Here is a 26,176-nt window from a genome sequence, read left to right as displayed (position 1 = left end):
GTTCCATGTCCTTAGTCTGCTTGTCTTCAGCAAACTGTTTGTGGGCTTTCTTGTGCATCATCTTTAGAAGAGGCTTCCTTCTGGGATGACAGCCATGTGGACCAATTTGATGCAGTGTGCGACGTATGATGCTGAGCACGTGCACTCAACTTCTTTAGTCGACCATGGTGAGGCCTGTTCTGAGTGGAACCTGTCCTGTTAAACCGCTGTATGGTCTTGGCCACTGTGCTGCAGCTCAGTTTCAGGGTCTTGGCAATCTTCTTATAGCCTACGCCATCTTTACGTAGAGCAGCAATTCTTTTTTTCAGATCCTCAGAGAGTTCTTTGCCATGAGGTGCCATGTTGAACTTCCAGTGACCAGTATGAAAGCGTGAGAGCGATAACACCAAATTTAACACACCTGCTCCCCATTCACACCTGAGACCTTGTAACACTAATGAGTCACATGACACCGGGGAGAGAAAACGGCTAATTGGGTCCAATTTGGACATTTTCACTTAGGGGTGTACTCACTTTTGTGGCCAGCGGTTTAGACATTAATGGCTGTGTGTTGAGTTATTTTGAGGGGACAGCAAATTTACACTGTTATACAAGCTGTACACTCACTACTTTACATTGTAGCAAAGTGTCATTTCTTCAGTGTTGTCACATGAAAAGATATAAAATATTTACAAAAATGTGAGGGGTGTACTCACTTCTGTGAGATACTGTATATATATAATATAATAATATATATAAAGCTGTATTTTTTTCACAATAATTGGGCCCTATGAAATGTTTTCTCTTTGCAAAAATTCTGTGTTCTGTTTAAATTTTTTTGGACTTATGAATCTAGACAAATGTATCTTCGGTGGTAATCATATGAAGGCATAAAAACATTATTGAATTAATTACAATTTAATATATATATAAATTTTATTTGTGTCATCCAGCGAGCTGTTTAAATTTGCAGCCGTTTCTACCTAGATCAGGGTTAACCAAACTTGCAGAGTTTAGCCCCAACTTGCCTCAACACACCTGTCTGGATGTTTCAAGTATACCTATTAAGACATGAATTAACTGGTTCAGGTGTGTTTGATTAGCTAAACTCTGCAGGACGCCGGCCCTTCAGGACCGAGTTTGGTGACCCCTGACCTAGATAGTTAACTATTGGAATAAGACAACCTCCGAGATATATATTCACATGTTTTGTGTCGACACACCCCACGGAAGAGAGGGGTCTGGTGAGCAGTAGCTCATTATCATTTAAAGAGACACACACCGAAACCGTTCGCTGTGAACAGAGCTATTTTTGACAAGGTAAAAAGGGTGTTGTTTTACGTGAAATTAGTGAGGGTGCTTTATAGATGTAAGCCCTTAATGTAGGCTTACATCTATTTTGACATATTTTTGCCCTGTCCATTGTTATGGTTATCACTATCATTGCAATGATAGTGACATCTGCATATAAATGCCGCATTTATATGTGCGTTGTCACTCACGAAACTTGGCAGCGTGTGAGCACTCACTGGTCCTCTTAGCATCATGAAAAAAAACTTATTCAAATTCCAAATGGATTATAGCCAAGAAAGCGCGCAAAGATTATAAATCACTAAAAAGCATCACTCATTTCAGTTAATCTCACAAAGTTTCGTTATAATCAATGAAGCTCTACACTGCACAATGAATCTCTTTATTTACATCATGTTACACTTTTTTGTTTTTTATAATGAAAGACTACCGAGCGTGCTACACTGAACAGAACTGTGGTGTTTTGAGCGGTGAGTGGATGCAAAAACAAAATAAAAAAATAGAAATTCACTTTAGCATTTATATACATTAAAAAACAAGCTTTAAATCATTTTACAATTTTAAATTAAATATGATTTTTGAATAATGAAAATTAGTTTGTCTGCTTATTCTGTTCATCAGTATTTGAACCTAGGCCTGGGTGATAAAACAGTATCGATATTTATCGACGGTACATAATGTTCGATATAGTGCACGATATAGGCACATGCTATGAGCAGACAGCACACACAAACACATGCTAAACTGAGTGCTGTGCCTGCCTGTATAAGTTCATGTTTCATATAATGAGGCTGCAGACGTTAAAAACCATGAGAGTCATACGTGCTTGAGTAGTGCGTAGTAGTAGACAAAACTGCACCATTAATTCACACACAGAACATGCAGACTTGAGATTTAAATATAAATACAGCTTTTAGTTGAAATGGAAAATTTTCCATCAGAGTTTTTTTCCCCCCAACCTTTTGTTTCTCCAAAACATGTACTTATGGTAATGCTTTTCCATAAAAAACTGCACAATGAGACATTTACAGATTGCAAGATATTGTCAGATGAGGTAAAATCATAGTTTTGGCCCTTGTGCATGTGTGTGTTGTGTACAGTTGGGTCACACATACCAGCAGCTGACGGGAGACTGGCAGAGGCAGCAGGTGAGGAAAAGTCAGCAAAGTCACCAATGAGATCTGAGCTTCCGCCTGCAAAATATTAAGATGACATGAATAGTCTTTAGAAAGCAACAAAGTTTAGAATAGAAGCTCAAAAATTTGGGGTAGGTAAGCCCTTACGCAAAGAAAATATACTTCCTTATATATGCATGATTAATATATTAAATGATTGAACGGTATTTTGAAAATATACAGAATGATATATTTTGTTAATATATTATAATATATTGGATAATACATAAGGAACTTACATGTTTCATATGTTCATATATCGCTAGTTAACAACAGCACAAGCACACCTGCATGTACTTAAGTATTTAGCAAAGAGACTATCAGCGTGATGAAGAGCGCACAGCCCTTACTTTTTAAATAAAGTAATATATAGTCTTAATGGTGTTAGGCCAGTCTTCAACCTAACCACAGGCTCTACTCTTCAGCACACGGTAACCCCAAAAACATACCAGAAACCCTTTTCAATTCCAAAATAATAGAACATTAAACACTAACAGATCTCCCCCTATATTAATATTGAGCAAAAACACACGAAATAACTTAATTTTAAGATTATGTCAGAAGCAAAGCATGCTGGGAACTAGAAATCTGCTGTAACTCATTCTGTGAATGTGTGTATACGTGTACATATATTCACATTTATATGGGAACATGTATGTAAAATGTGTACAATAAAGGATAAAACCTTATGAATATTACATGTAATGCTATTTTTGTCTTCATTTCTAAATATTTTTATAGGTATCAATATTTAGCCATACATGGTCAATAAAAAGAAAGAAAGAAAGAAAGAAAGAAAAATTGCATTGCAGTGATCCAAAGTGACAGTAAAAGCATTTATAATGAGAATTTTTTTTATTTCAAATAAATGGTGTTCAATGAACTTTCTATTTATCAAAGAATCCTGAAAAAAATGCATCATGGTTTCTACAAAAAATATTAAGCAGTAAAAACCTTTTCAACATTAATAATAATGATAACTGCTGTTCATAATTGAGCAGCATATTAGCATATACATTTTTTTTCATTAGCAATGTTGAAAACAGTTGCGATGCCTAATATTTTTGTGGAAACTGTTGACTTTTTTCAGGATTTTTGATGAATATAAAGTTCATTTATTTGAAAAACATTTTTTTTGTAACATTATAAATATCTTTACTGTAACTCTAGATTGATTAACTCATCCTTACTGAAAAAAGATTTTTCACGATAGAAAAAAATCTATGATTTACATCAAAATAATATTTTTTTTTCTACTGGGGCAATGCAGAATAGTATGGAAGCCCGTTTCCGCCACTGAATAAAAAATAAGAGGTAATTGCGACTTTTTATCTCACAATTCAGATTTTTTTCTCAGAATTGCGTGATACAACTCGCAATTCTGATTTTTTTTCTCAGAACTGCGTGGTATAAACTCGCAATTGCGAGTTAAAAAGTCAGAATTGCGTGATATAAACTCGCAAGTGCGAGACAAAGTCGCAATTCTGAGAAATAAAGTCAGAATTGCGTGATACAAGCTCGCAATTCTGACTTTTTTTCTCAGAATTGTGAGATATAAACTCGCAATTGCGAGTTATAAAGTCAGAATTGTGAGATATAAACTCGCAATTCTGAGAACATATCAGTCTTTTTTCCCCCCACAAAATGGGACTTTAACTCGCAATTGCGAGTTTATATCACGCAATTCTGACTTTATAGCTAGCAATTGTGAGTTTATATCACGCAATTCTGAGAAAAAAGTCAGAATTCTGACTTTATAACTCGCAATTGCAAGTTTATATCTCACAATTCTGTGAAAAAAAGTCAGAAATGTAAGTAAAAATGTAAAAAATTAAATTTTTTATTCAGTGGCGGAAACGGGCTTCCATAGAATAGGACCGAATTATCTGGATGTGTGACTAAAATTCAGATGCACAGGCAAACACGTGTCCATCCACATACACACAATCAGGTTGTCACAACCTGATTGCAACAGCTCTTGACCTCCTGACTGATGCTAGCACAGCACAGCTGTTGGGCTGGTGACAGGATACGAAGGGACAGCAGCATCTGTGCACCCATCTCCTATTCGTTCTTTCTCTCTCTCACACACAACTCACACCCATCTGGGGCACTTAGATGTCTCTGACTGCATCTCTGAAGAACTTCCATAAGTATGGCTTAAAAGCTACATCAACTCTCAGGAAAAAAGTTTCTGTCTGAGTCCCTGCATGAAGAAAATTGGGCTCAAAAATGAACAATGACCAAGTAGTAAATGTTATATGCTCCACACACATTGAGCCGTGGTGTCTATTCAGCAGGTGTGGGGGTTTGAATTGGTTTGTGAGTGGTATTTAATCCCCTAACCCTAAGTGTAAGCAATAGTAACAGTGATGCTTAGCAAAAAAAAATACTTGTTGAAACGCGGAAAATGCAGCTGATGGGGTCTTACCTGAAGACACTGGTTGACCAGAGCCAGCTTCCACCATCAACAGATCTGCAAGCCCTGTGCTGGATAACTGACTCACTGATGTCTGAAAAGAGAAAGATTAATGTCACATTTCACTTCTACCACATGAAGGCAGCACAGGCTTCCTTTTGCAACCCTAATCACTTCACAGAGAGGACTGTATAGGTGCATTCAGTTGTTTTTGTTTAGGTTTTGCAGGTTGTTTTTCAGGCTCTTTTGTACCTGGTTGTGGTCAGCACCTGGACTGCTTTTGTCACCAGTGTAATGAGCAGCTGCGCCCAGGTCAACGGTTTTGGACGGGACTCCGCCGCGTTTGCGTGTAGAGGTGGTGGTAGTGGTGGTGGAGGTGATTGTATCTGTGGTCTGTGTGATCTGGATGCTCTTGGTTGTTACAGTCTCCTCATCATCCTTAAACTCTGACTTTGCAGGACGACCATTCTGTGAAACCCTGTCCTCCTCATTGTCACTGAAGGAAGAGGCAACAGTAAGACAAAGAACTGTGTTAGTTCATATAACTACAGGGGGTTCATTTATCAAAGTAGATTTCAAAGCGCTAAAGCTAGCATGAAATGAAAATTCACCCTATCTATTTTCTAAATGTAAGTTATTGATCTTATTGTCCACCTCGTAATTCTTAATCAAAATGTTATAACTTCATCTTCTGGTGAAATAACAGACTTCTTTCTGGTGACGTATGCCAGACTTCCCTAATCATTTAGTTTTCTTAATCCCAGCCCCTTTCTTACAATTGGCTCATATTTAGCCGATCTACTTCCTTTCAATCAACAACTGATGGATTTAACCAAGCCCGCATTCTACATTTTTCCTTTTCAATAAACAGTTTCACTCAGATGTATATCACAATATTTTATGAAAGTATCTGTCGTTACTTCAGTTATATAGCTTTTCATTCTATGGCTTTATTAATTCTATGGACTGAAAACTCAGTCATGTACCTGATATGGTCTGGTGAGTCATCCCTCTCCTTTTTGCGGAATTTGCTGATGGTGTCATCAATGGTGTTTCCAATTTTGTCACTTATCTCCCCGAGTTTTTCACTGAACGGGAAGCTGCTCTTGTTTTTCTCCCAGTCCTCGTCCCATTTGCTTTTAGATTCGGGGTCAAACCGTTCTCCCGCTGAGAATGTGTATACAAAATCAGTTAGGTGCTGAATTGGTTTCAGATATTTAATGCTTCAGATTGAAATTCACTAAAGGCCTGTTCACATCAGGGAAGATAACAATATCGATAACTGAAGTTTTATTAATTGTTCTAATTCCATGAGAAGAGCGAGGTCCAGCTATAATGACAACGGCACTTTCAGAACGATTTTTCCAGCTGATGTAAGATAAAAACATTGACAGTCAATTAAAATCCATTCTGCTTCAAATAACTTAAGCACTTTAAACAGCAAACGACATAACTGCTGCAGCACACTTATAATACAGTTATCGTGCGTAGGTACTATATCTTTACAGTTATTGTGTGTGAATGGCCCATTGGAAGCTATTTATAGCCTGCTTTCAAAATACACTAAAAGCAAAGCATTAACTTCAGCACATAATAAGATATTTATGATATTTAAGTATATTTAAGACTTTTTATGACCTCAAATTTGATCAAACTAAATTTAAGACATTTTAAGTATTTTTAAGGACCCGCGGGTACCCTGGATTGAGGTGAAAACTATAATATAAATAATTTACATAGAAAGGTAGTGCGTTTTGGCCTGAAAAAAACAATGGCTTTAATAAGACAAAGGTTTTTGCATTGATACACCACATACAGAAGTGATGTAATTTTTTGAATTTGCCCCCCTTGATGGACTTGCCCACAAATGCACTTCAAACTTCGAAAAGTATGGAAAATACACCTGACTAAAAACTCAACAAACTTAAAGTAGCCTATAACATAAAATCAAGCTGTCTGCCCCCTCTGACCCTGCATTATTTTTATCTTTCTTCACCAAAACAAATCCATCACAGGCATGTCATCATTAATTGGCAATTTGAAACTGTAGTACAGCTAATAAAGGGAGAAATCTGAGCAACAAATCAAAGCAGAAACCAAGCACAATCTTTTGACGTTGCACACAAGTAACATCACTAATGACATGACAAGGGACGTGGCATCTTGACTTGATTAGACAGCTCTAAGAGAAAACATGTAATACAAAAAGCAGAGATTTGATTATTTCTTCTAACCTGATCATAAACATCACCAAATGATGCAGTAAGCAAAGTTGAAAAGTGATAGCCCTGAAATCAAAACAGCTCTAATCAAAAGATCAGTCGTGGGAAGAAGGAAATCCAGGGGGAATTTTCCTTACAATGCAAGAAAACTTCAGAGGGCCTAAAACAAATCCCTGTGGGACGCCTACAGTACACAGACAAAACAACTCACTTTTGGGGTCAAACACAGTTTCAAGAGATGAAAATAATGCCTCAAAATGACCTGTGATAAAAGGGAATTTCTTGGTTTATTTGATTACCAATAAAACCACTGGAACAATCACCACATCATCACAATACATTTAGGAAATATTAATAATAAAAAGCACCCTACAGAAAGAACTATTATATCCTATCTTATATTAGATCCTCCTGAGAGCATCAGCAATCTCTTTTTTTTTTGTTTTTTTGGTTAACATACAATTTGGCATGCATTTGCTAAAAGTATACTGGTGTAAGAAGTTGTTAGACTGTTAAGTCATATCTTTTTGCCCATATTCATGGAATGCTTCAAATAACTTTTTTTAATAAATGTATCATGTTGTTTTAGGTTTGCAAGAGTTTGGGGAAAAACAATCTGTTTGTCCAACCAATTAACAGACAGTTAGTGGCACTAGTGGTTGTAGAAATCATGTACTTTCAAATTTAGAAACTCTCAAATTTGCTACACTTACAGTTACTTTCTTTGAAGCCTCCCATGCTGTCAGAAGATACTCCAATGTATTTGTCTTTATTCTTCTTGGCTTTCTTCCTCTCTTCACGTAACCGGTCATCATCCTGAACAAACTCTACCATTTCTTTTACCTTCTGCCGTACGTTAATGCCCTGGTCCTTCCCATTTTCATCTAGCAAAATAGAAAAGAGCTTGTCAAATCATATGGAACGGTTTGGTCCATTTAATCTTGTTTTTGCAAAATCTCCATTAGATACAGTATGAAAAATCAACAAATGTCAGAATGTGACCCCACACAAAAATTCCAGTAGTTCAGCAAATAATATAGTGCCATAGTCAATTTTTCTTTGTTGGTAATGCCTGAATTTTGCCATTTGCTGCATTGATGTCCTACAAAAGCCTCGGTAGGCTACAAAATTATTTCTTGTTGTTTACCTAATTAAAGATTCATTGAATACAAATTCACAAATACAATGGTGTGAAGGCAAACCTTTTGGGTTGAATACCAAAATTAAATCAAAGCTACTGATGTGCTAATGTTCATGAATTGTCTCGGTAGACGACTGAAAATGTGTGTAAAATGATGAAAAATTAAACAGAATCGCTTTTGAAAAGCCACAGAATCTTTGAAACATTTAGAACAAGGCACAGAGCTTTACATAGCTACAAAAAGGAAACAGAAACTAACACCTCTAGCACTGACTATGAAGACCTGTTTCGTCATTCACTTATCAGACAAATGTAGCTTAAAGATGTAGTGCCTTCAGAAAGAATTTACCATTTTTATTTAAAATTTTTTTGCTACATCTCCAAATTTTAACAAACTAAATTTCTTCTTTCTCTATAATGAAATATTAACATTTCTCATGTACAAATAAGCTTTCCAGGTCTCAACTCAAGAGCATGAGGCTATGTCCAGTATGCTTGACACCTGGGAAGTATAACTTGGGTGTTGAGCTATATTTAGGTTATGATAAAGCAATGTTTTTAGGCCAAAGAGCTCAAATTTGATTTCATCATATCACCCTCTGCTATACTTGTTTGCTTATATTTTTCCATTTGCATACTAGAATAAAGATTTTCTCAAATAAGTTCCTTTTAACCTTTTAATCTTTTCATCTACTTAAACTCACCTACAAAATGATAATTTTCCAAAGAGCGCAGGTCGTAGATATGTTCTCTGGTGCTGGTGACCACCCGCTCTGACCCATTTCTGATGAGGTACGCTAATAGTAATAAGGCCTGAACACATGGAAGAGGGCATTATTCTGGATATTTCCAAATCAAGCAGCTAAAAGAGTTAAATGCAGGATTTGGGGTAAAAAATAAGTTAACGTTTTTGTACACTGAAGGGAGCAAGTCAAAATGATTGTTTGGACCCAACAACATGCTACAGATGCGACACACAGATATCACGTCAATAATTTTCAATGAAGCATGGGTGTTTTATAAAACCTTTGTGTGAGGAAATTAATGAAAATTAGCAATAGACCGACACATAGGCAGGGCCAATGAATTGGCCAATATCTGGACTTTGGCTAAATATGTCTAAATTAAGTCTAAACTTATTTTCAGTAACTGTGTCTCATTTGAAAGTATGATAAAAGATGAGCAGTGTACCTGTACCTTGTAAACTCTCCTCCAGTTCTTCTTGTTGTCTTTCAGCATTCTAGTCCAAAGCATGTTCATAACTTCAGGGAACTGCTCGTACATAAATGTGGATCTGCAATAATGTGGATTAGTCACATTATGTACAAATACTTTATACTAACTAAAAGTAGGAGATTCAAAAACTGAAATGATACCACGCCAAATTGGCTAAATATAAAGTATTGTAACCAGGGGATACATTGGGCTACAACTATCTGAAATAGATAGTCCTCTCGTTCAATTAAATAAATAATTAAATAAAAATTATCTCTTCCAGTGGAACCACTGAATAAAATGCAGTGATTCTGAAATGGCCCAGTTGATATGCAGTAGCAATTCTTTAAGTTGTATAATTGAGCATGTCATTGAACCTGTCAAAAACAGGAATTATACCACTGACAAACTAGACAGCTTTAAAGATTGTATATTTTCCCATATATTTAAAGTTTTTTGTTTAATGATATTATCTGTTATTTTGTGTTTCCTATGTAAAATATGTTGATATTACTAATACAGTGTTTCTATCAAGGTTTGGCATTTTAAAATACTGCCAAACCATCCATCCAGTTACTGATTTTAATGTAGACTGCTTTTTCACAGCTTTCACAATTTAACACAAGACACTAAATTCATCGGAAAAAAAAAACGCATCTAAAAACTACATGAGGGGGTAATGAATCAACTTTCAGACTATCTCAAGTGTAAGGCATGATGCAATGCAACTGAAATCATCAGCTATCAATGATGAGATAATTCTTAAGTAATTGCCCTACACAAATGTCTTGCGGTAATTGAGAGTAGAGTCATTGAATGCCTGAAGACTGAAGGGAACACAGTCCTTCCACCACCCAGCAGGCTGAGCACTTACTTGGCAATCTCTCCCATGAGCTGGCCCGATGGGCCCCAGGGGTCATCATTGGTGGCTTCTCGAACCTTGGACTCTATCTCTGAGTAGTTCATCACAACATTGGTGCTGGGAAACAGAGAAAAACAAAGAACTACAAATAAACACCAGGCAACCACACACAGACACAAGTGCATATATTGTTACACATGGTCACGAGCCGGTCAGTTTTGGTCAACTGGTGTGTATTTTGTACTGATCGGAGAGAACGGGCTGCCAAAGGTTTAAATGTGTTCAGAGTAGGGCTGTCGCGATTCGTCGATTTTATTTGACTATTCGATTTTTTAAAATCCTTGACTTCATTTTGCTCGCGTCGACTAACCGGCACAATACCGGAAGTGGCACATTTCACAGACGAGAATGCATAAAACACATTATTAGTCTGTTTTGCAAGGCTGCATGATATATTAAACCCATTTAAAAATCATAATTAAGAATAATTGTGAATTCCCAAATGCTACGATTTAATTAAATAATTATATGCGATGCAGTTCTAATACAGTATATGCGCTTGTCATTCAGAAGCATGGCTTTTCTTATCACTGCTATGCTGATGACACTCAAATCTACTTCTCATTCCAACCAGATGACCCGACGGTAGCTGTTCGCATTGCAGCCTGTCTGAGAGATATTTCTAGCTGGATGAAGAACCATCACCTTCAACTTAACCTTACTAAGACAGAACTGCTTGAGGTTCCAGCAAACCCATCGTTTCATCACAGCTGCTCTATACAGCTGGGTTCATCAACCATAACTCCTTCTAGGACAGCCAGAAACCTAGGAGTTGTGATTGATGATCAGTTAAGCTTCACCGATCACATTGCTACAATGGCCCGGTCCTGCAGATTTGCCTTATACAACATTAGGAAGATTAGACCCTTCCTGTCAGAGCAAGCCACAACTTCTTGTCCAAGCTCTTGTTCTCTCCAGACTGGACTATTGTAATGCTCTCTTGGCAGGCCTTCCCGCATGCACTATCAAGCCTCTGCAACTGATCCAGAATGCAGCAGCGAGAGTGGTCTTCAATGAGCCAAAAAAACCTCACGTTACTCCTCTCATCAGGTTACACTGGCTGAACTAATTATTATTGCCTCATTGCTATTATATATGCATTTTAAGTAATTTTAAAGGCTATTGTTCACTTACATCTATTTTTATTACCACAAAAAATATATATATATATATAATTATAGGGCACTATGAAATCAGTTTTATTTTTAAATTCAGTTTTTTCCATTTTCATTTTTCTATACTTTGTTTTAATGGTTAAATTAAAATTGTATTAATCAAAAAGCCTGTCTAATTAATTGAGTTTTACAGTTTTATCTTTCCCAAATTCTGTTTTCCATTATTTTCTGGATTCCATTTTAAAGGGGTCATATGATGCAATTTCAATTTTTCCTTTCTCTTTGGAGTGTTACAAGCTCTTGGTGCATAAAGAAGATCTGTAAAGTTGCAAAGACTAAAGTCTCAAATCCAAAGAGATATTCTTTATAAAATTTAAGAGCCAGCCACACCTACCTAAAACTGCTTGTTCTAACATGCCCCCACATACCTACGTCACTATCTGGGAAGATTTGCATAACGCTGCCCAAATGTTCACGCAAAGAAAAAAGTATTGTATTGTTGCGGCCGCCATGTCTTGAAGGCACTGTGTGTTTCGTTGTGAAAGCGAAACTACTTTGTTCGGACTACTTTCACCATGGACGAAGCTGAGTCCAGCCCGGGGTCATCACATGTGGTTGCCGCAAGCCTCCTTCGTCGAATCCGCCGGCCGTGCCTTTTTCAAGCCCGCCGCCTCTGCTCACTCTAGGCCACCGTGTATGACGCTGTGTTTCGTTGTGAAAGCGAAACTACAAACCCGATTCAAAAAAAGTTGGGACACTGTACATATTGTGAATAAAAACAGAATGCAATTTGTTGTGTCCCAACTTTTTTCGAATTGGGTTTGTACTTCGTTTGGCTTTCCAAAAATGGGCACGACTAGAAATCAGTGGTTAAGTTGTATTTACAACACTGTTCCAGAACAGTACAACCCAAATATTCAGATGTGTGCAGCACATTTTATGGAGGACTGTTTCCTGATCCTGGACTCACAGATTGTATGTAAGTTTTTTATATTTAAAGAGTTTTTATATTTTATATTTTTTATATTTAAAGTGAGTTTTTTGGGCAGTGTTCAGGGCTTGTTGTTTGTCATTTCTCCGATCACAAATGCAAAAACCCATATAATGGGTTTTCATGTTTTTGAATCATCGCCCCGGCCTGACAGGGCATCATCACAATATGGTAAGGGGCGTAACATTTCTGTCACACGCTTGAGGTATTCGGCCAATCACAACGCACTGGATAGCTGGCCAATCACAGCACACCTTGCTTTTCAGACCGATGAGCTTTGGAAAAATAGGCGCGTTTCAGAAAGGCGGGGCATAGAGGAGAAACAATAATGTACAGTATGTGGAAAATAATGTTTTTTGAACCTTAAACCGCATAAACACATTTCATTACAACAAATACACAAAATAATGTTATTTTTACCAACATCATATGGCCCCTTCAATTAAATTTTAATAAATTAATTGATTTTATTAAAAATTAAAAAAAGGAAATCAGAAATACTGCACATTTACATTTTTCTCCTAAGCAAATTCTGGTAAATAATATTTTTGGCAAATACTCCTTTAAAAAGTGTTTTTTGATTATAATTTTAGAATTTGTAGACTAGAACACGTGGATATGTTGTCATTCTTACACTATAATACTGAACTTTGATTTCAGTGATTTGGACTATGAGATGGGCACTTGCTTCTTGCACTTTACTTTTTTACTTTTGGATTTAATTTGGTTTAATGAAATATAGTTTAATAAAATATTCTTAAGTAAAATTGTTGATTTTTTTTGTGAGAAATTAATCGTTTAGATTAATCGATAAATTAGTCGATAGATTAATCAAAATAAAAATATTTGTTAGTAGCAGCCCTAGTTCAGATGAAACCTGGTGTGAAAAACCTGTACAGACAGCTCTGTTTAGTGTTAAATCTACCGAGCATTCATGTGACTAAACCACTTTGTCAACACTGTCGTAGATTAACCTGACAGGCTATGGAACAAATTTTTAGGAAAGAGCTACAGTACTGAATGGTGGAGTTTCATTGTTCTTAGCCATATAGATTCAAGCGATGGCCCAACTTGTAGACCAATCTTTACGGATTTTAACTAGCTACAAGAAAGGTAGACAACAGCAAAGAGTAGGAAACTTGGAGTAGGCACTATCATTAAGAGTTAATGCTCATGTCAAACTTGTTTGTTTTCCACAAAACTTCAGATGTGAGGAAGCGTAGGAGGACATGACATTGAAATGATGTGCTTTTATTTGGAAATAAAGCTGAAGACCTGGTGTTCCAAGATTCTAATTAATAGACAGTCTAAGTCAAATGGAGAAAGTGAGAAATTTAAAATAAATAAATAAACCTTTTATAGCTAAGTTTTAACTCAAGTCGATCAATGGTCAAAGACCAGACTCACAATTCACTTCAGAGGATGACAGTTAAAGGAAAACATACAACTTACTGTTTAACAGGGTTGGAAGAGGGTTCATGCCAAAACATTTCTTAACTTTCGAACAAAGTTTCCACATCCTTAAACCAAACTGATCATTCTTTCCTCACCGTAATGTTATTCCAAACCATATGACCCATAGGAGATGCTTGACAGAATGGCCTGGCTGCTCTTTCCATTCAACAAAAGAAACCAGAAATCACAGTTTTCCAAATCATACAATATCGATATTTATCACAATATTAATTTACCATTAATGGGAAAGGAAATGCTTTCCACATGTTTGTTAGACCTTGAATGAATGTAAACAACTTGTTAGTTCACAATTGAACTCTCTTTTAATTTAGGGAAACATTAAGTCAATTTTTTTCTCTCTAAATTCTCTGTTTTACTTCGTGTGTGTGTGTTTTATGATTTAATACAAATTTATCATCAAAAAAGGTGTGTAATGAAAAGAAATAATAAAACTTTAACAAAATTAAATCAATCTTTTAAAATGTAATCAAATGAAAATACATGAAAATGAACAAAAATGATAAACAATTATCAAAATATTACATTTTTATATTATGATGTATGATATTCCTTACAATTATTATTATTTTTATTATGATTACTTTGAGAAGTACATGATAGGAAAAAATAGTAATACATTTCTATCATAATATCTTCAAGTTAAAGGGATAGTTCACCCAAAAATGTTGTTCTAAACCTGTAAGACCTTTGTTCGTCTTCGGAACACGAAGATATTTTTGATGAATTCTGAGAGCTCTCTGACCCTCCCATAGACAGCAATGTAATTACCACGATCAAGGTCCAGAAACGTGGCAATGAGATCGGTAACATCACGCGACATCAAAAAGTATTGTCGTAGCTTCGTAAAATTACGGTTGAACCCCTGATGTATAAATAAATAAGATAAAAAAATCTCTTCATATAAACAAAGGCTACCTGTGCTCTTTCCATTTACAATTAGAGGCAACCACTGCATTTGAATCACAATCCAAACAAAGATGCTGAATACATGCAGCATGAGCATTTTTTAAATCTAAATTAGATTGCATAATTTGACATTTTAAAACAAAAACAGAATGCTCTGACTTTAGTTTTGTGAAACTATACCGCATAAAACAGCTGCACGAAACAAAGAGCACAAGCTCTGAAGGAGACGCAGATTCACTCTCTGACAGCAGGAGGCGCTTATGGAACAGCAGCGATACAGTGTTTCCTTGGTTTCCACTGTAAACAAAGCAGCGTAGCACTTATGAACGCTGCTTTAATATGAATTATACAGAGACGAGATGAAAAGAAAATATCAACTAAACTTTTCTAAAGACAGTCAGTTCCCCTCAGAGATACATTCATATAAACTCCCACCCCCAAATGCATCGTGATTCGTTTAACATTAATTTAACCGATTTGAATCGTCACATATTTGTATCGATTTTCCACTGGCTCGCGGTGAATCGTTACATCCCTAGTATTGCCGTAAAGAATGCTTTTTTTGGTCTTTTTGGAAAATATCTAAATATCCACTTTTGCACTCCACAATAAAAAGAAAACTCTTCTCAGAGCATCCTGTGAGATCAACAAAACTTTAGACAAACCCATATGTACAGCCTATAGTCAGGACTATAAGAGTATCAGCTCCAACATTAAGGCCTAGACACACCAAACCAACATCAAAGAACTAGCGATGACTAAAGCAGACTGTGGTGTCACCTGCAACTGGGCCAAAAAGTTGCTCTTGAACACAAGGCAAAGACTACAGCCATCAGTTAACTAGCATATACATTCTGCCTCTGTGCAAGAGGAAATGACTCTCCATAACAGTTGGACTAACAGGCATAACTAACAGGCAGTAGTCTTCATCATTTAAAAAGGGAAACTGGTAGAGCTAAGATTATGAATATATAAAACGTAGCCAAGCAGTGCTTGCTTACCATTTTCACACCAATTTTGCTCACCATAGACGGATTCATATTACAGCTCCTTTGAATAAGTAAAATTTGCACTAGCATTGTCATTCTTTGTTGCCATTCCTTGCTTCCATTTTTCTTCTTGTGCACTGGTTCACCAAGCCGAACAGTCAATCCAAGTGATCGCTCTCACCGACTGACTCTGCCACCCATTCAATAGGATCAACTGGCCAAAAAGCTGCAGATGAGGGTCTGACTAATGCCAAAGCAGTTGAACACAATGCAAAAATTAGGCTAACAGACACTCAAAGATGGCCTGACAATGGCTTATTGTAACATGGCCTTTAGACCAGACTTAACAATGCATCCTGTTAGACAATCAACACAGACAAAGGTACAGCCTATAGTCAGGACTAAAAGAGTATCAGCTCCAACATTAAGGCCTAGACACACCAAACCAACATCAAAGAACTAGCAATGACTAAAGCAGACTGTGGTGTCACCTGCAACTGGGCCAAAAAGTTGCTCTTGAACACAAGGCAAAGACTACAGCCATCAGTTAACTAGCATATACATTCTGCCTCTGTGCAAGAGGAAATTACTCTCCATAACAGTTGGACTAACAGGCATAACTAACAGGCAGTAGTCTTCATCATTTAAAAAGGGAAACTGGTAGAGCTAAGATTATGAATATATAAAACGTAGCCAAGCAGTGCTTGCTTACCATTTTCACACCAATTTTGCTCACCATAGACGGATTCATATTACAGCTCCTTTGAATAAGTCTAAAAAAATTTGCACTAGCATTGTCATTCTTTGTTGCCATTCCTTGCTTCCATTTTTCTTCTTGTGCACTGGTTCACCAAGCCGAACAGTCAATCCAAGTGATCGCTCTCACGACTGACTCTGCCACCCATTCAATAGGATCAACTGGCCAAAAAGCTGCAGATGAGGGTCTGACTAATGCCAAAGCAGTTGAACACAATGCAAAAATTAGGCTAACAGACACTCAAAGATGGCCTGACAATGGCTTATTGTAACATGGCCTTTAGACCAGACTTAACAATGCATCCTGTTAGACAATCAACACAGACAAAGCCTGTAAATAATAGATTAATGCCACATCATCTGAAAATTACATTCTTAAAACCAGAACCACACGCACAAGAATGTAGAGGTGGCGCTCGGCGGATGTTTATCATGCTAACTCTCAAAACAGCTGCAAACACTTTCCATAATCATTACTAATGTGAAAATGTGGCTTTTTCCGCCTCACTCTAACAATCCCAAAGCGCATAGAGGGTGGGAGGGTGAAAGTGAACTTCTGGAAGTTATTACAGACAGTTTAGTGGTGCTGGATGATAAAAAAGTAAAAACAGGAATGCTGGCAGGTGGGCAACATGCATTTCTGTGGAACGTGGAAGCAGGTGGTCTGGAAAAGACAACGCAGCTGATTTGCAATCATTTGAGGAATCAGAGAGCCAAAATCACGTCTGAGCCAAATCAATGACTTCAGCAAAAACTGGCAACAAAGAAACTGATCCCGCTCATCTGCGTCACTCTCAGGCTTCAAGGGTGGTGTGGTCTTTCCAATGGATCAGTTTTACTTAATGGCAGAGCAAATTCAATCTGTAAACACTTTCAAAAACAAAACCTCAAAATTCCTCAAGTAATTCAGGCAATTCAGATGGAGGCCAATGCTGCACATATGGTCTTGATGACTGAAAGATGGATCTAATTGTGTGGCAGCTGGCAAGGAAGGATGTTAAGTTATTTAACCAGCACTATTCCATAAAAAGCCACACTGACATTTATCTAACAGCTTCCTTACACCATGTTGACCATGTGTGTTGAGCAGGGCTGTACAGATTCAACCTTTGGGCCTTATTCACAGAACGCAAGCAGAATGAATGTATAAATCGATAATAAAAACCATTAGCATGTAAACCGTCACATTCAAATCATACAATTTCCATACAAATGTTATACACAATTTACAGACTAAGGGGCCGTTCACATATCGCGTCTTTTGCGTGCTCAATTTCGTTATTTCAAATGTAGACGCACGGCAAGCGACGGGCTCGTTTTTCCCCCGCACCGCAGCGAGATAAAAACATCTAAACTTTTTCACAATTTAGTGTCAATTTAGTAGCAGAGCTATTGCAAGCGATTTTCAGTGCTGGAAATCCATTTATCCATTGCTGAAACTTCCGCGTCATCATGGAGAGCGCAGGTCATGGTTGCTTAGCAACGGCAGACGCCACGGGAGTGCAAGCTCCTGAGCGCTTTGGAAAGAAGGAGAAAGCGATGTTCACATATTGCGTCTTTTGCCCGCTCAAGTTCGTTATTTCAAATGTAGACGCAGTTGCGATGCGCATGCGGTGTGACATGCTCGTTTTTGCAAGCACGTCCACACCGCAACGAGATAAAAACATCTCAACTTTTCAGAATGCCGCAAGCGCACAGCAGGTCATGTGACAAGAACCAACCAATCACCTTCACCCTTTCTGTAACAACATTGAAAGCTTAGCAAAGATGGAGGAACAGCTGATCATAGCTGTACAGGGATAGCCATTTTTAAATAAATTTAGTGTAAATTTAGTAGCAGAGCTACAGCAAACGATTTTCAGTGCTGGAAATCCATTTATCAGTTGCTGAAACGTACGTGTCGTCATGGAGAGCACAGGTCATGGTTGCTTAGCAACGGCAGACTCAATGGCAGACCAAGCGCTCTGGAAAGAAGGAGAAAGCGGCACGCGTTTTCGACACGTTTTTAGGCGCGACATGTGAACAGCCCCTTACTCTGCTCATATTTTATGAATAAGACCTGTTAATCAATATATAATGATTCTATTTATTTAAAAAATTGCCCTTGCATAAGAATGTCTTACATATTTTGTCCTTGTACATAAGGTCTTCTAATGCTGTTTTTACAATGCAAGGCGACTGCAATTTAAAGGTGAGACAACACAAACAACGTTTTCTGCTGATTGTGCACTAGAATCAACAGTCAAATAGATTCAATACATTTTTGTGATTTAAAGATATTATTCATTGCACTTCAACATTACACATCAGAGTTGTAACAGTCATGATGTGAAAGACAAAAAAATAAATAAAAATACGGTATGCATAATTAAATCTGCTGTTCTGCACAAGTTATGAAACCACTTAACAATAAATTGCTTGATAGTCTGAAGGTCAATGAAAAATATAGCCTACACATAAAGAATATCGATTTTTAAATGTTTTTAATAAAGCCTTTTATGCTCACCAAGGCTGCATTTATTTAATCAAAATACAGTAAAAAAAGTAATATTGTTAAACATTATTTCAATTTGGGAAAAAAAAAAAGTGTTTTTATTTTTTAATTTAATTTATTCCTGTGATGTAAAGCTGAATTTTCAGCAGCCATTACTTCAGTCTTCGGTTTCACATGATCCTTCAGAAATAATAAAATTATAATATTCTATTTTTTATTATTATTAAGTTAAGAGACTTATACAACAGAAAGACAAAAGTTGTAAAATGACTGGCGTGACCACAAACAAACTTGCAGAGTAGAGTCTATTCTTTGGCTGTTTCAATGCCAAGCAAGAGTTCACGATAGTGGGATTGACAATCGATGTGATTCAAGAATGTAGAAAGAGTGCTGCAAAGTTGGCCTAAGATTACAAGGAAAATCTCAGGCAACTGAATAATAAATTATGTCGGTTTATGCAAGCAAGCAGCCTGTAGAGCAGTCACACACACATACTAAATACATTCCAGACACACGTACTGTGCTGCACATATTCCACTGGAATATTAAATATGCAGGAAAGACAAAAGCAGAAGAGGCAGACTTTCTTTTGCACAAAGAGAAGGGGGCACAGACAGGCGTAGGGGCGTCTTGCCATCCTTTGCATCCGCAGCCTCTTTGTTCTATGGGCCTGCCGAGATTTACTCTCCACTTCTTTAATTCTCTCCTTCGCTGTTCTTCGCTAGAATGAATGGGTGTACTTACACATTCACTGTGGAGCTATGGCCTGCGAAAAACCCACAACAAACTCAAGACGCCTCACATGAAAGCTCTCTGAGTGGTTTCAGCTTTCCTGCTCCGCCACCTCAGACTAAAAAGACTACCTACAGCTTCAGAGGAAAGCAAAGGTCTGGATAAAGCTTTACGATGGAGATGAGGATGGTGGCGGTTTATAATAAGTATAATGGAGAGAGAACGAAAGCACCAGCTAAGAGATGAAAGGCGTGATACCTGGACAAGGGAAAGTTTACTAGGGAAAGAAGTCCCAAGAGATGTGAATTATGGAGATGGGTGATTCTGAGCTGGGGCTACCACTGGGTTCTTCGCTCCACAACAAACAAATGGATGAAATATTTCATTTTAAATATATGATGGAACTTTTTTGTTTTTTTTTATTTTATTAGCATTTCTCAATACTTTTTTTTCAAATTCCTTATAGTGTATTCTGAGATTGCTACAAATGCAAAAAGGGCATCTTTAAAGACAGCATACTTTCAGTACCTGCTGACAACCTTTCCTTTACAATTCAATTTGATTACAGTTCAAAGGGTAACGGACTGTGCAAATGGAAATACAGAAATAGCACAGAATGTACATTAATGTGGGAAAAGCATCACAGATATGACAACTCTCCCTTACAATTGTGACATTTCTGAATACAGCACTTTTTTGATGACAGTAATCAATCTAAAATACTTTCAAACCAGCAGACTTTGACCTCTGAGACATTCCAACTGAAATCACAGTGCTATGTTAAATGTTATTTAAAGAGCAGGTCATATGGGTTTTTTTAAAATATCTCTTTTGCCGTTTATAATGTAGCTATGCTTAAATGAAAACAATCTGCAAAGTTGTTAATCAAAAAAGTGCACGATAAATAAAGATAGTCTCTCAAAAGAGAAAGTCGATTCTGAATCGCCTTAACGAGTCGTCATATTTTCTCATCTTTTGCCTGTTACCGGTATACGTCACTGGGTAACACATTTGCATAATCCCAGAGTCTGACCTGCCCACAAACACTTCCGCTAGTTAGTGTGTATACATCATGTGGAGAAGACGCTGTGTTCAAGGATACCACAGAAATACAATTTGAACCTTTTGTTGTGTGCATGTCATTTTACCAAGGACTGCTTCTCTAATCTTGGCTTTTATCTTTGTCGGCTTCTAATCTTCTTTATTTGGACTAACGAGCACTCTGAACCACAACCTGTAAGTATGATTGATACGTTATGTTTACATTTTCAATTGAGTGCTCAAAATATCAAGTTTTTTTGCTAATATGTGATGTACACCTAGTGCAGCTTTAGGTTTCCAGGTAAAGCACGATATTACTGTCTTACTGAAATAGTTCTGATTAATTCGCTGTGAACCCACTATTTCCTAAGAATGTGTAGGTTAATGTAGACTGACGTTGTTCTAATAATTACTTCGTTTAATAATAAAGAATGTAGTGTAGCGCATAGACTTTATAATAAATTTATAAAAAATTGCTGTTTATTTTGCTGCACCGGCAGTTATAGGGTTAATGTGGGAGAGACGAGTGAGTTAGTTAGGCTGCTGCGCCTGTGATCTGATTAAAAGTTAAGACACAGAGCGTCTTTTGTCTGTTGTTCTTCAAATATTACAGTAGACATATTTTGGTTTACAAACTGTTTCATCAGTTAGTTACGTTAGCACTCGGCTAACGTATCCACCATTATTGTTTTAAGTGTATTGTTTTAAACATAAGTGTTTACAGTTTAGCAGCTAAACTTTAGCTGTGGGCACAATTCGCTTGCCTAAGTGTTTTTGTATTTTATGCCATTATTTTAAGAACGGATTGGAGAGCTATATTACTGTTTTATGTAAAAGTGCTTTGTTGATGGTAGCGCTCGCTAACTTGCTCAAGGACTCCTCTCTGTGCCAATCACAACAGGCTTGGCCAGCTGACCAATCAGAGCAGAGTAGGCTTATGGAAGGGAGGGGTTTGCTCCGAACTTGCTTGGAACGAATCGTTTCGAAATCATTGGCAAATGACTCTAATTAAATTAAATGTATATTCTGAAAAAATTACAATGTTTTCTGACCTTAGATGCATTTAAACCTGTTGTAGAGGACTCCAACACAATATTAGGACACTTTAAAATACAATATGACCTGCTCTTTAACCAAATTCTGATCATGCAGATTGGCAACAAGATGAGATGATACACTGTGATTGGAACTGTGATTTCCCCAAACTGTATGATGGTTAACATAAAGGAGGGAACCTTTTTGGTGATGAACCTTAGTTATAATTCAGTGGAATTGTACAGCTGCTATTAATTATGTGCATTTAGCAGTGATAAACACATTCTCACAACAGGCTTGGCCAGCTGACCAATCAGAGCAGAGTAGGCTTATGGAAGGGAGGGGTTTGCTCCGAACTTGCTTGGAACGAATCGTTTCGAAATCATTGGCAAATGACTCTAATTAAATTAAATGTATATTCTGAAAAAATTACAATGTTTTCTGACCTTAGATGCATTTAAACCTGTTGTAGAGGACTCCAACACAATATTAGGACACTTTAAAATACAATATGACCTGCTCTTTAACCAAATTCTGATCATGCAGATTGGCAACAAGATGAGATGATACACTGTGATTGGAACTGTGATTTCCCCAAACTGTATGATGGTTAACATAAAGGAGGGAACCTTTTTGGTGATGAACCTTAGTTATAATTCAGTGGAATTGTACAGCTGCTATTAATTATGTGCATTTAGCAGTGATAAACACATTCCCGTGATAGTCACATCGACATCTATACCTTCAACTCGGATTGGGTACCGAAACTAGGTGCCAATATGTAACCGATATGCACTAGAACCGAATCAGAACGCAGATTTCGGTGCCACTTAAATGCTTGAGCGATCGATTGAAATATTTGTTCTCCGAAACGGACGTAAGGATCACCGGCACCGCACATGAAAAATTATTTCTCAACTGAGAAAATTCACGAACTCAAGTCAGAAAGCTCTAATAATACAAATCCAACACATCTTTGTAGTAACGCGAGTGCTCATGTTGTTTTCACATTCCGCCTTAAAAGCACAACTCTGGAAATGAGAGCATTCGAGGAGCGCGTGAATGCAGCAGTTACACTTGCTCTATTGGCAGCAGGTAGATACCGTTAGCTAGCTAAGCTAAACATTCTTCAATTAAAATGCCTAAAGCTAAACTTCCCTTGTAATGACTTGCAATAAGAAGCGTTTCTAAACCTGTTGTCCAACAAAACTATAACGTTTTTACTCCACAACTGCTTCCTTTTGTGATCTGATGTGGCTTCTTGTCACAGAATGAGGCAGAAAATATGTTCTATACTGTAAAAAGCATATGGTAAAAAGACTATGTCGATTAGCAATGGATTATAAATATACTTAATTATGATGAAAATACCAAAGATGGCTTGAATCACAGATAAACTATACATTGTCGCAGTTGAGTGTTTATTGTCTTTATTTTATCATTCAAAACGTTAATTTCTTCTGTTTACTCAGTTTAAAGCAATAGCAATGCCTTTGTCCATATTAGCAAAGAGTATCGGGATTTCCTGAGTCCTATTCCTTCTGTGGTGCACATGTGGAGTTTCTGCGCGAGGCATCCTCTGGCGTCCAGTATGAATGAAACCTACATTAAATGTGATTATAGGGCTCAATAATGGCCAATCCATCCTATTTTGGGTATTTATTTATTTTTCAAGTATCGATTTCGCACCGGTATCGTAAAAAACCCAAACGATACCCGACCCTACCTTTAACACCAAGTTATTACAACATCAAATTTAGTAGAATAGACTATTAGGCTTACAAGAAGAAACAAAACCATGATGAAATATACTGGGCAACTGCAAATAATAAGAAATGTATCCAAATATCCAATCTCCCACCTTTGGCTTAAACAGAGGAGCAAATTTAAGTCTCCTGGAAGCACTGTTGCTGACATTAAAAATAAGTGTAAAATAACTTCTGTAACCAATCTTGAAATCCAACAGAGCAAATAACTTCAAAATAGGGTTTGGACAAAGTCCTTTCTCAATGAGTAGAATAGTTTCCACTGTTGTGTGTTCCAGGCACAAACCACTGCAAGTTTCAGTGTGTACCTTCTTGAGACACCACAGGTGAGCAGAACATTAGGAAAGACAAGAATTACAAAGTTGGAATGATCAGCTATTTTCTATTAAAATATCTAATCGTGCAGTTATTATAATCAAGTCTATGTGTAGTAGTGTAGCATTCAAGTGGAAAATTAACATAGCATGACACTTTTCCTGTTGGAAATGTTCTGGACAGTTTAGTTTGGGGTGGATTTAAGCCTAATTTATGATTCTCATCTGTTAGTTGTTGAAATGTTGGTGGATTACAAAAATAAGTCATTGTGATTATGCATCACACCCCACCACATCCCAGCAGCCAAATAACTGATCAACTGAGTTTTGCCAAACATACCTAAAACTGGCTCTGGTTTGGCAAACGGATTACACAGCAACATAATCGATAACACTTCCAAAAACTATAGAAATCTCTGTAGGTCCATAAAAGCACAGGAGGACAACCTAAACAACATGGAATACACTACTTTTCCTGATAATCACGCACCGAATCATTGTTAATGTGCATAATGAATTGTGTATTGTGCATTTTCAGCAAAACGTTTGTCTTTCTGTGGCTCTAATAGTCTGTGTGCTTCATTTATAGAGCTATAATATAGGTCACGCTTTCTCTTTCCGTTTTTTTAAACACCAAACTTCAAACTCATCCATGCCAAATTGTTCATTCTTGACGTAAACTTGTGTCTGTTTGGTGATTAAATAAACAGTTTTAGGCCGCTGCTCGAGTTGAACGCGACGCGTCCAGAGTGTGTGTGATATCGGTGAGTTCTTCTAGACTCAGCGCTGCACTCTTATTTAGATTAGATAATCATCAAGTGTTCAAGAACAGAAGAAGTTAAAGTGTGAGAGTATACATACAATATCCATATGTACAGGTGCATCTCAATAAATTAGAATGTCGTGGAAAAGTTCATTTCAGTAATTCAACTCAAATTGTGAAACTCGTGTATTAAATAAATTCAGTGCACACAGCCTGAAGTAGTTTAAGTCTTTGGTTCTTTTAATTGTGACGGTTTTGGCTCACATTTAACAAAAACCCACCAATTTACGATCTCAACAAAGGGTTAGGTTTTTAATGCTATAGCCTTTGTGTATATATTTAAAGATGTGCATCTTTAAGCATGACAGTTGAAATGAAGTGGTAACACTTTAAAATAAGAGTCCATTTGTAGCATTAAGATTTATGAAAGCTGTGTAAGTATTGTTCCTTGTTAGAGTGTGTTAATTTCAACATTTACTATTACTATCATTATTATTTTTTTACTACTATTACTACTAGTATGGTTCCGTACTGTTTTTGTTAATAAAGCACTCTAGTTTTTGTTCAGTATCAATTTTAAATCTATCTGTTAATTAATCAGTATCGGCCAGTGTAGTCCAACCTAGCTATCGGTATCGGCAAAATCCACTATCGGTCGACCTCTAATATATATATATATATAATTAGGTGTCAACAAACTGCATTTTGCCATCTAAAGATAAAAGATCAATTGAAAAAAAGAAAAATATTATATTAAACTTCTTGTTTATCAAACTGTTGTATAGGGCTGGACAATATTTCAATATCAATATGCATCACGATATAATTTTTAAATATATTTCCGATATCTCGATATGCATTACCAGTGTTTCCCATACATTGATTTATTTGTGGTGTTTGATTTCGTTGAATAAACATGAGCACTGCACGTTTCAAAATCAAGCTACACAAAATCACGTTCAAAATCGGCAATGAATCGCCTGCGATTTTGAACGTAATTTTGTGTCGCTCGTCAGTGAACTACTGTGTAGTAAATGCCGCTCCATCTGAAAACACGTGCTGGAGATTTACTACTAATCACCAGAAGCAGCTTTACTGACGAGATTCGCATGAAAATCGCATTCGATTTTTTGCCCAGCCCTAAATGTATCTCTGAAGGGAACTGACCGTCTTCAGAAAACTTTTGATGGCATTTTTATTTGATCTGATAAAGTAGCGTTCATCCGTGCAGCTGCTTTGATTACAGTTGTTACCGGGGAAACCGCTAGTTTTATCACTCTAAAAGCGCCTCCTGCTGGCAGAGAATTAGTTTGCATTGTCAATAACAAGCCCGTCTCCAGCAACATGTTTTTGTTGTTGCTCAGAGCACTTTTCATATTCTTTATCCTGGCTGAAGCACATTTGTTTCGATCTA

The 26,176-nt window shown here is 36.9% G+C and overlaps 1 protein-coding gene across 1 annotated transcript in view; it reads right to left on the bottom strand.

The window, feature by feature from the left end:
* The window catches only part of LOC107587279 (clathrin interactor 1-like), a 40,715-nt gene that overhangs the window by 6,280 nt on the left and 8,259 nt on the right, over positions 1-26,176 (bottom strand). The window contains exons 2-10 of the mRNA XM_016274997.1: positions 10,337-10,441; positions 9,445-9,541; positions 8,952-9,060; positions 7,820-7,990; positions 5,871-6,051; positions 5,137-5,380; positions 4,897-4,978; positions 2,199-2,483; positions 1,372-1,373 (exon numbers count right to left, since the gene is read on the bottom strand). Of these exons, the coding sequence (XP_016130483.1) occupies positions 1,372-1,373; positions 2,199-2,483; positions 4,897-4,978; positions 5,137-5,380; positions 5,871-6,051; positions 7,820-7,990; positions 8,952-9,060; positions 9,445-9,541; positions 10,337-10,441 (1,276 nt within the window). The remainder of the gene's footprint in view (positions 1-1,371; positions 1,374-2,198; positions 2,484-4,896; positions 4,979-5,136; positions 5,381-5,870; positions 6,052-7,819; positions 7,991-8,951; positions 9,061-9,444; positions 9,542-10,336; positions 10,442-26,176) is intronic.

The sequence above is a fragment of the Sinocyclocheilus grahami genome, unplaced genomic scaffold (genome assembly GCF_001515645.1).
Source record: "Sinocyclocheilus grahami isolate Dianchi unplaced genomic scaffold, SAMN03320097.WGS_v1.1 scaffold91.1, whole genome shotgun sequence".
Classification (NCBI taxonomy): Eukaryota; Metazoa; Chordata; class Actinopteri; order Cypriniformes; family Cyprinidae; genus Sinocyclocheilus; species Sinocyclocheilus grahami.
The sequence above is the reverse complement of the archived record's forward strand: the minus strand, read 5'-3'. Positions and strand labels throughout refer to the sequence as shown.